Raw genomic sequence first — 15,418 nt, 5'->3', positions numbered from 1 at the left:
GCGACGTAATACGATTGCAATACGAGTTTCATTTTTCATATTAGTTTTTTAGGAAAATTAGGATCCAATGTTAATGGTAATTCCTAAGAACTATCAGGTCGGAGAGCAGGCAGCTCATCGATCTCTTGATGGTTTAATTCTAACGTACAAAATTCAAAAAAGGATATAATCTCTCCCTGAAAACCAGGACAATATTTTCCACTATCGATCTAAGACCGTCGCCCCCTTTTGTGTTTCCTCGTTCCTTTCAATTTTTCCACTTTTGGGAACCAAACTCAGTAGTTCCTAGGATCAAACGACTCCCCAAGATCCATAAACCAGGCAAGGAAATGGGGGAATTCGTTTCAATAGAAATGCCTCCGCGCATCAAATTGCCAAACGGTTAGTGAAGGAATTCCAGAAAGTGGAAAAAGTTATAGACTGGATCGGTCTAGAGTTCGGGTTAGTTCTCCAAGGCTCTTCACTTGATTGGGAAAACCGAAGAAAACGAAGTCTTAGTGTTTTTCGGTCTGCAAGGAGGAAGCATGCAGGTAATTTGGGAATGGGATGAAATGGGATGGACTGGGAAATTTGTGTTCACCAGGATACACTTTCAACCAGGTCATATACTGCATGACGGAAGACACTGTAGAGTGGCCTAGGACCATAGTTCCTAAATTGCCAGGCTGGGAAGGAACACAACTGTCAGTATGTGGATGATGGGGGATGATATACCAGGAGCACACATGGTGACAGTTTTTCTCCCGGAAGCCGCAACAATAGAGACGCAAGCTCTCATGGACCTCCTAATCGTTCAGAATGAGGATCTCCGTACGCGGTAATTGAGAGTCTCCAGAAACAAGTTGGAGGGCAAGAAGAAACTCCTCACAAACGGGGTAGAATATGCCATATCAACTATCGATGTGGCAACATACTTCTGCACGTGCACAGAAAAACGCCGAAGAAAGGCAGCTCGGGTAAAAAGCTACCGAGATCCTCGAAGAAGTCTCACAAGCCATAGAGAGGGAAAGAACTGGATCACTCAGTGAAGTAGACCTACTACCCAGTGAAAAACAGGAGCTAGACGACCTAGACCCAGATCTTCTAGGGCTCAGGGTGGACAGCGATGCGCAGGAAAGCGCCATGTTGGAGGAGGACGGCGTTACTCCGACAGTGGAGAAGAGCCCCAAAGAATAACGAAGCCAATGGCCAGCACTAAGATAACCCAGATAAACCTTCACAATGAGAAAGGTGCATCCGCGGTAGTTTCCAGGGCAAGTTCCAAGGAGAATATTGAAATAGTGCTGGTTCAGGAGCCCTGGGTGTACCGGGGGCAGATTCACGGTTTACAAGGAGGAAGCATACAGGTAATTTGGGAGTCCTCCTGTGTTTGCATAGTTCTTAAACGTAATTTAAAATATATATGTTTCTTTCAGAGTTCCTGACCGGGAACCTTGTGGCTATCCAAGTTTCATTGGAAGCCGGGAGGAACACTCGAGAGGCAGTTGTGGCATCGGGATACATCCCAGGAGACGAAATCCGGGCTCCACCGGAGCAAGTCGCTAAAGTAGTGAAGTACTGTGAGAAGAGGGGGTACCACTTCTCCTCGGCTGCGATGTCAAAGCCCATCACGAAGTCTTGGGAAGCAGAGACACCAATCGAAGAGGTGAGTACCTTCTTGAATTTATTCTTAGCAATAAGTTAGAAATATCTAACTTAGGGAACACTCCAACATTTGTGACTAGCACTAGACAGGAGGTACTAGACATAACTCTAGGAAATACTATAGTGAGCGGAATGGTCAGGAATTGGATGATCCCTCAATGTCGGATGATCCCTCAATGTCTGATAACAGAATAATCAGATTCAACATTAAGTGTAACTTCGAAATAAAAAGAATAATAAGAAATCCCAGGAGAATGGGTTGGAAATCGTACGCAACGCACTTGAGCAACAACATTGCCCATTTTGAAGGGGGCAGTGACATCAGGAGCGAACTGGAACAGTGGTGGACAACCTCAATGCAGTCGTCATTGAAGCTTATGAGGCCAGCTGTCCGACTAACACAGTTATCAAGGGATGTACCATGGTGGAACAGAAACCTGCCCAGAATGAGAACAGAGGCACCAAAAGTCTTCAACCGGGCAAAACAAACTGGGGACTGGCAGAGGTACAAAAATGCACTGACTGCGTATAGCAACGCGATCAGGGAAACAAAACGGAACAGCTTCAGGGAATTCTGTGAAGGGATGGAACAAATCACAGAAGCAACCAGGCTATACAAGGCTGTAGCCAAAAACGGGGAAATATCCTCTGTCTGTTTGAAGAAGGAAGATGGGACATTTACCGAGAATGAGGAGGACAGGGTATACCTGCTTTCAGAAATCATACCCCACAGTGGCAGGCGACAATACTCTGCCTGACACCCCAACAACGAATAAAAGAAGAAGAAAGGAGAAGTGGAAACAGCAAAAGGAGTTTGCTCAGAAGCTAGGCTAAGGTGGGCAGTGGGAACTTTTAAACCACTGAAATCACCTAAAGGAGATGATATTTTCCCAGCACTAATCCAGAGAGGCCTAGGAATCATCTTAGAGTCTCTTCTGAGGGTGGTAAGGGAGAGCATAGTACTGGGATTTATAACAAGGGCATGGAGATGAGCAAAAGTGGTCTTTATTCCGAAAGCAGAGGATCCTTTTCACCCAAAATCTTTCCAACCAATTTGCCTAACATCCTTCGTACTCAAAACGGAGAAGAAGGTCATAGACAACTATATTAGAACTAACGTTCCAAAGCGTAAGCCCCTACATCACTGTCAAAAAGCTTACCGAGCAAGATGCAACCTTGATCACCTGAGAGCCATAAGGTTACATGACATGAAGGTGAAACGAGAAACAGAGGTCAAATATTAGGGAATTACGCTAGACCAAAAATTACTCAGGAAGGCACATGTCGGAAACACTTGTCTGAAAGCCACGAGGGCTCTGATGCCTTGTAGGTTCATAGCAGGAAAAAAATGGGGTTGTAGTCCAAAGATACTACTTTGGATATATACTGCAATAGTAAGGCCAATGATTACCTATGGAGCGGAAAGAACTGAGCTCAGCACACAAGCCAGGGAATTACACAAACTCCAAAGACTGGCTTGCGTGTGTATCACTGGGGCAATGAGGACATGCCCAACGGCATCCCTGGAGGTCCTTCTAGGATTAATCCCTCTCCATCTGCACATGAAAATGCAGGCAAGGAGGGCAATATTCAGGAGGCCTAAACCAAAGGAAGATTGATATTGTTTCTAGGCGGTATCCCAAATTATTGATTCCAAGGGATAACATGGCAACGGGGTTTCACTTTGATAAGAAGTTTGAAACACGCTGAAGTAACAAGGTAAATTGGCAGAGCGTGGCTGGGACATAACTGATTCATGACTGGCGGATCCCTCACAACAGAGGGAGCGGGTGTCGGTGTCATTGGTCCAATGAAAATGTATCTGGAGCCAATGGGCCACTAGCATATTCTAGGCGGAAATATACGCCATAGACAGATGTGTCTCTTTCAATTTCCATAGGAGCTACAGGGGGCAGAACATTGCTATTCTCACTCTAAACTGGTTTGGGGATGCCTTGAGAGACTGAATACGCTCGGCTCGTCCAACAAGGTCTGGATAGTCTGGGTTCCAGGCCATGCTGGGTTGGAAAGCAAAGACACAGCGGACAAACTAACCAAGTAGCGAGCAGGGACGCCTTTACACGGGCCAGAACCCTTCTGTGGAATCAGAAACAATTTCATGACTATGGCATTAAAAAATGAAGAGGAACGGTTGAGGGAATTATACTGGGCGGGTGTACCAGGAATGGAGCAGTCCAGGGTGCTTAATGGGGGGATACGAACCCAAGCACGCAGAGGTCTGTTTAAACTTTACAAAGAAGAACCTCCGAATCCTAGGGGGAATACTCAGTAGTCACTACCAACTAAATTATCACCTAGGGAAGCTAGGAATATCTATCGACACTGCCTGCAGATTTTATGCGGAGTGTGATGAAACCTCTATACACGTCCTGGGACAGAGTCTGGCACTTGCACAAAGTACGTCGAGGCGTCTGGGAGAACAATTAATATCAGATGCAAAGTTGAAAGATCTATAAGTAGGGAATATATTAAAGTTCCTGACGGTTATTGGCTTGCTTGAGATACTATGATTAATAAATACACTATAACCAGCAAAAGGGGCACAATAGTTCTTTAAGGACGCAGTGCGACTTTCCCTTAACAGAATAATAATAGTGTCTTTCGACGTCAATTGTTTTTTTCCCGAGTATCCCGGTTAAAGAAGCAACCCTTCTGGAGGAAGATAGGCTTCATCAACAACATTACGACCCACAACGGAAAGGTAAGGTAAAGCAATGTATGAAGCTAGTCAAAATCTAAGTGGAGGAAAAGAACTTTACTTTTATGGGAAAATAGCTCCGATAGGAAAACCCCTTTCTCCGTTCATTAGCAAAATCTTCATGACCAACCTAGAAACGAAGTTAGCTTCGGCCTTTCTGGTGCCAAAGTATTGTAAGAGTTATGTAAGTGATATCTGCGCTATCATCAAAGTCGCCTCTTTCAACCACGTGCTCCACCGGATGCTAACTCTTGCCATTTCCTCGAATAACGTGGTAAAAAAGACGAAGCAGATCGGAACATCAGCAGATTGATCAGCAACCGAAGGGATGCTTCAACGGCAAATGCTTACCAAGCTGAATCCAAATCAACAGTCCAAATCTAGAATAGCTTTGGAATTCAACGAAATTCCCCTTTTCGTTGAAGTGAAAACTGGGGAAACATGGTTGGACGTTGTCGTCAGCAGCAGGAATAACCAGATGAAAACCCTTCTAGGATCGACCAAAAATCCAATAGATCAAATGGCCAAGTTCGAGATATCATCGGGCAAACCAAAAGGAATGTGAAAACACGACTTGGAGAACACCTGAAGAAGACAGAGTTAAAAGAAAAAAGATTGGAGGCAACAAAACATATCGTCGTAAATAACCACATGGTTTCCAGGGAGAGGCCTATGAGTTGGGGCTTAAGAATACACTTAAAGTCTTCCCCATTTACCGTAACAGGTGATTAAAAGGGATAGAAATTTTTGTGCTGCAAATTTTGAAAGTTTATTGCTATCGAAACGTCAACAACGCCTCGGATAGGGACTGACGCCATGGTTATCGACCTGGTCCCCAGAATGCTTGCTTTTTCCAACTTGAATGGGAATTCCAGCGATATAAGCTGGACATTTTGAGTCTAAGCGAAGTAATATGATTGGACTCGGCAGAGTACTCCTCTCCCTTTCGCCGCGCTTACGACAATGTGCTCTTACACTCTGGAAAGCCAAGTGGGAGCACACGCGAATCTGGTGTCGGGTTGCTTCTGACGGCTACCACAACACGGTTTCTGACAGACTTCTAACTGCAAGATTCCGGTGTACAATGTCACACAACGGAGACTTCCAATATATTGGAGAAGGATGCTTTCTATAAGCAATGAAACGCAGTTCAGGGGAGCCTTCCTAAAGGTGACATTGCGATCGTGATGGGTGATCTGAATGCTCAGGAGAACTCGACCACAGAGCATCCATAAGGTCAGTTGGGTTTCAACTGACCAACACCGTACATCAGATCGACCACTTCGCGATCTGTAGTAGATTTAGGAGTTGTCTCCTGGATGTGTTTAACAAAAGAGGCACTGACATCGGCCTCTTAAGGGATCACTTACATTCGCTGCGTGTTTCGTCCGCCACTTCGCGCAGGGTTGGAGAACAAGGACCCCCTAAGTTCAACATCGACGACTTGTATGACCCAGTTGTCGCGCGACAGTAAAGAGAATTACCTTGCTGATCGAACGACAGATATACTGAGTAACCCGCCTGAAAATATCGATGCTCTTTTTTCGGCGTGATAAGATCAGGCTAACTACGGAATCCCGGAAGCCGATCGATGAACGGAAAGGGTTAAAGTCTCTACTGACCGCTGCGAGTGATAACGGGCGTGACGTACTCGAACTCAGATACCGACTGAAATCCCGAGAAGTTCAGCACAGGCTATGCCATTACAAGAGAGAATTTGCAAATGCGCTGGTCGGAAGAACACTTGACCATGGCTCTTCACCACACCACATCCGGTGAGGTTCCGCCTCTTATGGATGAAATGGCTAGTCACCGTAATATGCAGATACGGACTATTCCTCGAAGCAGAAGAGAAGCACACGGTGTAAAACCGCTGGACTTGATGGTCTTCCCACCGAGTTGTTTATCACTGCACCTGCAGTTTCTCCAGATCTACTACTGGAAATCTTGAGAATCCGAGATCTTCCCCAGAAAGTAAAAGAGGGAGATAATCGTCAAATCACAAAAGACCCGTTTTGAGTGTAACAATTGGAGGGAACGCATAAAAAAAAACAATCGGCAGACTGCAGTTTGGTTTCCGCTCTGGATCCTCCTGCATTGACCACATTAACACCCTGTGAATCATTTTGGAATAATGCGCTTTCGATAGGGTGAACAGGCAAGTGAAGTGCTCTACCAAGGAAAGGCATGATGGCGCAAAATGCTACGTACTGCACCGAGGTAAAATCTCGGAGAATGTTGAGGTCCATACTGTAGTCAGCTAGAGATGCATCCTGTCACTAATATTATTTGTTCTTGTTATTGATTCATGCTGACTTGTACGGAGGGCGCGGAGGAATTCAATGGACGATGACATCTTCCCTCAAACACCTCGACTACGCTGATGTCATCTGTTTGCTCTCTCACCGATAAGCAAAGTTGGACTGAAAATAAAGGTTCTTAGTCTGACGGGTCATCGCACTCTTCCTATCTGCATTAATGGGCACAGGCATCGAAGGCGTCGATCATCACTGAACCGCCTCTAGATCCGCTTTCGCTGCCCTGTCTAAAATCTGGAAATGCAGTTATCTCAACAAAAAGATCAAATTGATACTGTTCTGTGTTAGTGCCCTTTCTGTGTTACTATATGAGAGCAGCATATGACAAGTGAATTCCACTGTTACCGTGGCGCAGCGGGAATGCTGCGTCTGCTTAAGGACGCGGTTTCGAAGATGCGGCCGACTTCACCGTCCCGACACCCGACATCGGAGGTCAACACCCCTAGGGATCTCGAAACATGTAACCAGGTCCTCATCAAGGTGGACGCCCCTCGGAGGCCGCTGCAACCAGCATACGAGGGCCCCTTTAGAGTGCTTAATCGAAACGTGCACTCATTCAAGCTCGTATGCTGCAACCAGCATACGAGGGCCCCTTTAGAGTGCTTAATCGAAACGTGCACTCATTCAAGCTTGACGTTCGGGGCGGGCGAACAGTAGAGAAGGTAGAATGAGGTGAAGGACATTTCAGGTAACGGCGGACGATTGCACGCAGGTGCACTAATCGCGCTATACCCCACCGAGGGATGAATGGCAACCATATATATTCCAGGGAGAATGCAAAGTTGGTGAAACAGGCAGAAATACAAAGAAGTTAAACTTGGCTGAAAATCTGGACATTTATAGAACACCGAAAGATAAAATTCTCAATAGGGAACAAGGCAAGGGTTACTCTTAGCTCTTCAAATTCATCAGAAGGCGCAATAGGGACCCCAATACCAGGTTGAATATCATATGCCGAGGGGTGCGTGTCCAGCCTCAGGAAACTTACGGTTCTGTTTGAACTATTCTCAAAACAAAAGCACCAGCAAATCTGCGAGGCTCAATAAAATTCGGTCCAAGAATCATAGAAGCCCAGCCTTTTTTAAAATGTCGAAAGGCTCCCGGTTAAAATCTTCTGGTGAAACCCTCTAGCTATTGATTCAGACGCACTTTCCCACCAGGGAGGACTGTGTGTCGAAGCTTTACTTGAAGGGTATGCAGCTTCAGTCGTGTGAGACTATTAAATCGTTAATTAGTAGCTTGTGGAGATTTGCCGGAACTATATCTCTTTGGGATGCGAACCATATTCTTGGGGACGTGCGCGCGTGGTTTTCATACTAAAAGAGAGCAGACGTGGCCACGAACCACGAAAGAGTTTCGGCCAATCAAACTCACTTCTTTCGGGTGGAAGATCCTGAAGCGACTACCTTAAAAGTAAATGCACAGAGAAGACTCTCCACAAGATAATTGGCAGGGTTGTACTGAACAGCCTGGGCAGCACGCTCAAAGTCGTTAGTGAAATCCGCTACAGGGTGAAACCTAAAGACAGCGGAGCAGAAGTGTCTTCCATACGGAAAAGAAAGGGTGGCGGTGTCCTCGTCGAACTGGTCCCGAAGACGACTACCAAGAAGCGGTAAAGGAGTTATTGGGGGAGAAGGCACTTGTTTCTAGTCTAGAACCTATGTGCTTTCTACAAATCCAAGATCTTAGCTAACTCACAGAAAAGGTCGAAGTAGAGAAGGTCATAAAACGTAAATGTCCAGAGGTAACCAATCCCCGGATAGGTATCACCTCTGTAAATGCTCGAATCGAAAAACTCGCCGTGGTGAAAGTCCCCGAACAATCTGCGAGGAAACTCCTTAACAGCGGGAAAATAAAAAATGGGTGGGTAGTATGCAGGATACGAATGCGAATAGTCCCCATCATGTACTATAGATGCCTGAACTATAGACACACGTCAGCAACTTGCAAGAGAGCCGACAGGAGGACAGCATGCCAGAGATGCGGTCACGTAGGTCACCAAGCGAAGACCTGCAATGAAAGCGAAAGTTGCGTTCCCTGCAAGGATCGTGACGCATTTGGTGACAGCGTCGCACACCCTGCGAGCTCGGGACGGTGTCCAAATTTTAGGGCGGAACTAGAAAGGGCAAGGGCACGAATCGCATGATCCACATTATACAAATTAACATGCACCGAAGTGCAACCGCTCACCAGTTACTAGCACAATTCACTGCAGAGGTAAAGCTGATCTAGCAATACCGAAACAGGGACCCGGCTTCATGGCAGATCGACTTATCAGGTGCCACTGCTATCTGGGTTCAAGACGACATTCTACTTCGTGTATTTGAGTAAGGTCGAGAAAATGTATAGGGATAAAATTTTTTAGCGTTTACGCCGAATGAAAAGATGCCGGACTTCCGGCGTCAGCTTAATGCTGTGGAGGACGCCGTTTGAGGCACGGAGGGGCGGTGATTTTAATGCTAGGGCCCTTGTATGGGGCATGCTTCGACCAGACACCAGAGGGAAACGGATTATGGCAATGGCGGCAAGAACCGGACTCGTAGTTTTAAACACCGGATCCACGCCAACGTGTCGGTACCCATACTGTGAAGGAAGCGTCGGAATTCTTAGCATCATCGGCGAACGGGTCGCGACTCTTGGAAGGCTTCTTGGCAAGTGATCAGCAGTACATCGCATTCGTTGGGTTGGTTGACACTACTTGCCGGTGTGCACCAACCGGCGTTCCCACTGAACATCGGGAAATTCGTCGAAGCTCTTGGAACAGGCAGAGTCGCGCTGAAGTGCGACTGGGAGTGGTAGCGTTACAACTGACACTGTCGTAAATTCAGTGCTGAACTTGATAACGGCAGTATGTGAGGATTCCATGCCCTGGAGGGGACCCAGTTGTGACAAGCTTTCTATGTACTGGTGGACGGCAGAAATTGTCGACCTACGAAGGGAGTGTCATAAGCTCCGCCGTTTGGCACAACGTTTACACGCCAACGAGGAGATATACGCCATAAAGGCAGAGTATAGATCAGCAAAAAGGAAACTCCGCAGCGCTATAAATAAAAGCAAAGCTCACGGCTAGCAGAACCTAGTCAACGAAATGAATGAGGACCCGTGGGGACTTGGCTATAAGTTTGGCCCACGGAAAATAGAGGCTCTGCGGAAGCCCTGCATACTAAGATAAGGTACCAGATGAACCGCATTGTACGGGCATTATTCCCCAGACATCCTGCACGGGTTGATATCAATAGCTCGAAGAAGCTGGTCTCACTATGAAAAATAAGAAAGCGCCCGGTCCTGAAGGTATCCCAGCGGAAATTTACAAATTGGTGTTCCGCCAACGGCCAAACTTATTGCTTGAGGCGTTCAACGCTTGCTTGAATGAGCACATTTTTCCTTGTCGCTGGAAGGTGGCCAGACTCACGCTTCAGCAAGGGAAAAGGAGACCCGGAGCTGCCGTTTGCATACCGTCCGCTGTGTATATGCTTGGCACGTCCGGGAAAGTGCTCGAAAAATTCATCAAGATTAGAGTCGCTGAAGCGATCCGCGCTGCCGAGGACTTACCCCCAAGGCAGTTCGGATTCAGAACAGGGAGATCCATAGTGGATGCTGTTATGGAGCTCGTAGTTGCGGTTCATCGAGCCGAGACACATAGCCGCCGATCTCAACGAATAGTACTCCTCATAATGCTTGATGTCAGAAATGCCTTCAATTCCGTAAGATGGAGAGGAAATCAAAACAGCAGCGGACAGAGCTGCAGCTGGAGTATCGGCCTTGAGTTGCCTTCCCTGGTTTGAAGACTCCCAAAGCCGGTAGGGCTAGCCCCAAGTAATGTGTCAAGCGATTCCAGGCTAGTCCTCCGATGAGAGAGGCATTTAGTCGCTAGCCCGACAGCGTACTGTTGCGGGAGTCCAGCACTCTGTCCGTAAACGCACATTTGAGATCACGAATCGGACTGCAATATCGTCGGGCTTTATACTACTCTCCTCCTCTGACTCCTTCCAAACCAAACTCTCTTCAATAGTCCCCACAACCTTGCAAGAGGTCCTTAGCAGTTGTCCAGCAAGAACATGAACTTCTCAGATCTTTTGAATGAAAACCGTCAGAATTAAGTTATTTTTTTTCATATCTTTATTTTACGACGTTTAAAAATATAAAAAATTCTTTTTATGACAACATTAAAAATGTATACATACATTTAATGACATGTTATTAAATTACGATTGTAAATCATATTTTTCTATTATATTTTTTTTTTCGCTGAGATTCATTTCATTTTTGGAAGTAATCAATAATTAGTCTGATTTTCGCTTGGCACTACCGCTTGCCGTATCATCTGTTTCATTGTCCTCTTTGGGTCTGGTCCACTTTATCATAGTCTCAGGCGAACGATATAGGAATAGTAACTTCGCATAAAGATCTTCTTCCAGAGCGAATTCCCTTGCTTCCCGGACCTGTGAAATAATTGCAAACATAGTCATTGGGATAAGTATGAGTTTTACCCTAAAAACGCTTGAAGTACTGACCAGATAGACATCCAAGCAAAGCTGTAGCACACGATCGACGTAAGGCAATTCCTCGAATATGACGCGGCGACTGGAGCCCGCGAAGAACGAACGCAGGATACGAGAGCCTACTAAAACCACTGTAGTGTACATACCGATTATTCTGGAAAGATGGTTGTTGATTAGTTTAATTAAACGGGGCTCGAAATTTGGGTACCTACCCTCCCGCTGTGAGCATTGTTAGGATTGAGGGGAACATTTTATCGCTAAATGTGTAGATAACGATTTTTGTGTCACAATTAGCTAAAGGAAGTTTCGATAGAACGTTTTCGTAGAACGGATCCTGGCAGAATTCATTAACCTGCCACCATGACTGATCCGATGCGGCATCTTTATAAAAACGAATGGTCAGGTCACGGTACTCTGCAGAAGAAAAAAAAGCAGAATTTGTGTTTCAGCACTTTGTTATCTTCAACAGGAAAATAATGTACCCAAATTGACTGGTAGGAGCTGTGTCACAGGCTTAATCTTTCCACCGCTTTTGACCTAGAAAAAATATTATTGGAACCTGAACCTTCCAAATATTAATAAAAAAAAAAAAAACCTTCAAAAACTTGGGTAACAATGCCGCCAACTTCACTTCAACATCTGTACTTTTCCCTTGTAACATTTCCACAAGACCAGCTCGACCCGGATGCTCGGCAGTTAATTCAAAGACGGTTTCCTCGGAAATCGTCGCTGGGCTATCTTTGTTGAACAACTTCCGAGAAAGTGTATATCGGAATCGACACGTCAGTGTTCGATCTGGAAATAAAGAAATCATTGAAACCATAGACCAATGGGTTTCTAATTGTTCATACTTTTCTCTAAATCTTCAAGGAATCTCTCCTTGTCGGGAGGTGATATGCTCCAGAGAGAGGCAGAGCTTGTTCCTAACACCAAAGCGGCTACATCGTTGTAATCGTAGTCCGACAAAAACGTTGTAGCCTCTTTGCTTCTAACATAGGCCGCCTGGAAGTTCTCCTTCATTGATTGATCAAAACTGTTGAATAAAGGCAAGAAATATATTTTTGGACCAAATATTGATATAGCAAGCCCTACATGTGAATACTACTGTCCTGTGCGCCCATCTCATAAACTGGCTCGTACGGTCCGATTCGCAGTGACAAGGAAACGTCATAAGGCACATTCGAAATACCTACAGCGCTATTTAATGCAAAGATCACAAAAGGTCCCCAAATGAGAAATGATACGACGAATATAAGAGTACCGCCCATCATAGCTTTAGTGAGTATTGGCTTCTTAATTCCTCGCTCCACCGGCAGGTCAGATTCCATTTGTCGTGCGCACTTCATGAGATATATTTCCGTGAAAATATCTTCCATTTTCAACCAATCAAAGAGGGTCATTGTCGTATCAGTACAGACCCAATCCAGGAGCGTTCTCAATTCATAGAGAAGCGGAATCAACATGTAACTGAAATTAGAATGAACATAAATCACTCGTCCCTTAAATAAAAATTATTCTATTACATCCTGAATGCAAGCATATTCATAATGGAGTATCCTTTGGTGAAGAAATTGCCAGATAAGCGAGTCGGGTAGCCACAGCGAAGCTGGTACGACGACAAAATGAAATACACGCATTTCACCAGATAGAAAATAACTGTCGGGACTTGCGAATTAAATACGCGTCCTTGCAAGCTGGGAATGATGAAAAACATCCACGCATGAACTCCTAAAACTAAGAACAAATGGAACCCAAGTCGATTCTTTATCGCTTTCCGTAAATATAGGGCTCGATCGACGATAATTAGAACGAATTGCATAATCAGCATAATTAAGAATGATATAGGCACACGATTTTCATCTAGATATGTTGAAAGTCCTCCGTCGGCTCGTTGATTCTAAATAGAAATAATTCAGCTCCATTATCATCTAACTAAAAGGAAGATCCCCAGCAATTCTACTTACATCAAACGCGGAGAATCCAAAAAGCAAAACGAAAAAGTTGATAAAGTCGCAGAAGAACATGTACGCATACACGTCCGTCGGGAGCCTGGCTTTGTACAACAAATCTTGCAAGAATGTGACGATCGGAGAACAGTACTTAGCGCTCCTGCAATAAAAACAAAAATTTCGACTCCAAACTGAACAACATTCCCTTCCAAATCAACATACGTGACTTTGATGATTTCCGGCAGATAATTTCCAGGCTCCTCAATGAAGTTTGAAACGTGGACGCATACCTCTCCCTCGGCAATCTGCTCTCCTGGATTTTGGCGAGCAATTATCAGAGTATTTTCGTCCTTTGTGATGACAGCAATATCTTTCCTATAATTAGAACAATAACCGGTATTATTTGAAAGTCCTTTGACGGTGGATCCTGATGGTACGGAGAAGATATTAGTTACCCTCCCGAACGTATAAAAATCGTTCGCCCAATACTCAAATTTGGTTCTCTTTCGAAAGTTTGTAAAATTATTTCTTGAGTTGTGAAATATTTTGGTCTTGCTTTTGTTCGCCATTTATTGAATACCAGTTTCTCTGCATATTTAATAATATTTTAGCAAGGTTTCACTTTTAGCAAAAATTGGAGGTCATACCAGTGATCATGTTCTTAAATCTTGACAATCTCTTCTTCCTTGATGGTGAGTTATTAATTTTAGAAGGACCGAAACTTAAACGTAGAAATACTTACACTTCTTGAGATGATACTCCGTCCAATTCATCAGTCTTTGGTGGTTCGTCGAGTAGGATGTAGGCGCCATCATCAACAGTATCAGACTTATACTCTGATTTCCATAGTCCTTGTGACTTCAGAAGGAACCTGTGTGGACAAACAAATGATAAGTTCTCAACAGTATGGAATGCTGAAGCAAATTCTCCATTTAACAAATAAAAACAATTGAAAGCTCTCAAATACTTTGTCCTGGCGAATGTTGATTAATCCTCAGAGGTAGGACTATTGTACAGTGAGCCAATTGAGGAATGGAACAGGAAGTCAAGGAATAGTAAAATCTCAAGCTATGATGTGCCTATTGTGCCGAGCGATAAGTGGTCACAGACGTCAAGAGGCAGCCTCTATGAAGGATCTGCGCCCAATGGTGGACAAAAGCGGTAACAATTCGAACCCTTTAGCCCCCCAGCTCGACCGGCAACGTCTAATTCCTTGTATCAGGACATTACGAACCGCTTAAGAGAGCAATCACTATCACTCTCCTCTTAAACGTAGAAAGGTGTATAGCTCATTTTCGTGGTCCCTTAAAAAGCTCTCTTTCTTTCTCTCTAAGAATCTAATAGGACTCTTAACGAGGCGCCATCTGCTTAACAACCGTGATGGTGGTCTCGGCTATATGGAGCTAACGCGGAATGGGAAGGAGGCCCTGCATTTCATATTCTGCTGCCAAACCTGATCAGGCCTACGATGAAAAGATTCTTCAATCAAGAATGTGCATACTCTCCTACTTTAGAAAGCGTTCTTAGATTCTCAAAAGTCAACGAACGCCACAGGAGGCAGTTGGGTAGGCGATTTCAGGGGAAATGCGATGAGAACTTCCGAACAAACTGGGGCTCCTCCCAATCTCTGAATCTCACCTATCCTAAGAGCTGATAGTCCCGAAGTTTTCCTAAAACATATGCTTTGATTTACGATTTGGCAAACGATTCCGAATAGGCTGCTCATCAGTTGACAGTGGTTTAATGGACCACGACATTTTTCCTCAAAAACTATGCTTAGGCTTAAACATTTACTTTCTTTCTGATTGAGTCGTGGACCTGGGTCAAATGGCTTTGGATCTGGAAAAGTGGCAAGCAGAGTAGAAATGAAAATAAACATCAACGAAACCAAAGTTCTCTCTCAAATTAATGGGAAGAAAATCGAGGACATTGGCTAAGTTGTATGTATATCTAGCAAGCCTTATTCGACGGTAATGACTTTGATATTGCTCGGCGTATTAACAGCGCTAAATTCGTCTTTACTGACAATGCCACTATCTCAACGCTAAGCGTCAAACAGTGGAGTGGAGGATACGGAGTTTAGTTAACTGAAAGCCAATCTGCCTCGCTCTGTTGGTTAATATGTGGCTCTCCATTTCTTTCTGTTGGTTGATATGCGGCTCTCCAGCAGCCAAGCCTTTCTTCTTTTTTTTCGGATGCGAAAATCATCAAAGGACACTGGTACAGATCTTCCAGCGTTTGAGATTTTTACACACTAAAACCACCCCCTAACTCCTGCCCTCTTCC

The 15,418-nt window shown here is 44.8% G+C and overlaps 1 protein-coding gene across 9 annotated transcripts in view; it reads right to left on the bottom strand.

Annotated features, from left to right (window-relative positions):
- Window positions 1–10,776: 10,776 nt before the first annotated feature.
- The window catches only part of LOC119653264 (piezo-type mechanosensitive ion channel component), a 111,665-nt gene continuing 107,023 nt past the window's right edge, over window positions 10,777–15,418 (bottom strand). For all 9 annotated transcript variants that reach the window (XM_038057880.1, XM_038057876.1, XM_038057878.1 and 6 more), the window contains 11 exons: window positions 13,875–14,003; window positions 13,355–13,507; window positions 13,148–13,292; window positions 12,707–13,080; window positions 12,276–12,650; window positions 12,035–12,216; window positions 11,779–11,978; window positions 11,666–11,720; window positions 11,396–11,597; window positions 11,196–11,337; window positions 10,777–11,123 (listed from right to left, as the gene is read on the bottom strand). In XM_038057880.1, coding sequence (XP_037913808.1) covers window positions 10,965–11,123; window positions 11,196–11,337; window positions 11,396–11,597; window positions 11,666–11,720; window positions 11,779–11,978; window positions 12,035–12,216; window positions 12,276–12,650; window positions 12,707–13,080; window positions 13,148–13,292; window positions 13,355–13,507; window positions 13,875–14,003 — 2,116 coding nt within the window. In that variant the 3' untranslated portion in view covers window positions 10,777–10,964. The remainder of the gene's footprint in view (window positions 11,124–11,195; window positions 11,338–11,395; window positions 11,598–11,665; window positions 11,721–11,778; window positions 11,979–12,034; window positions 12,217–12,275; window positions 12,651–12,706; window positions 13,081–13,147; window positions 13,293–13,354; window positions 13,508–13,874; window positions 14,004–15,418) is intronic.

This window comes from Hermetia illucens, chromosome 3 (assembly GCF_905115235.1).
Source record: "Hermetia illucens chromosome 3, iHerIll2.2.curated.20191125, whole genome shotgun sequence".
Classification (NCBI taxonomy): Eukaryota; Metazoa; Arthropoda; class Insecta; order Diptera; family Stratiomyidae; genus Hermetia; species Hermetia illucens.
The sequence above is the reverse complement of the archived record's forward strand: the minus strand, read 5'-3'. Positions and strand labels throughout refer to the sequence as shown.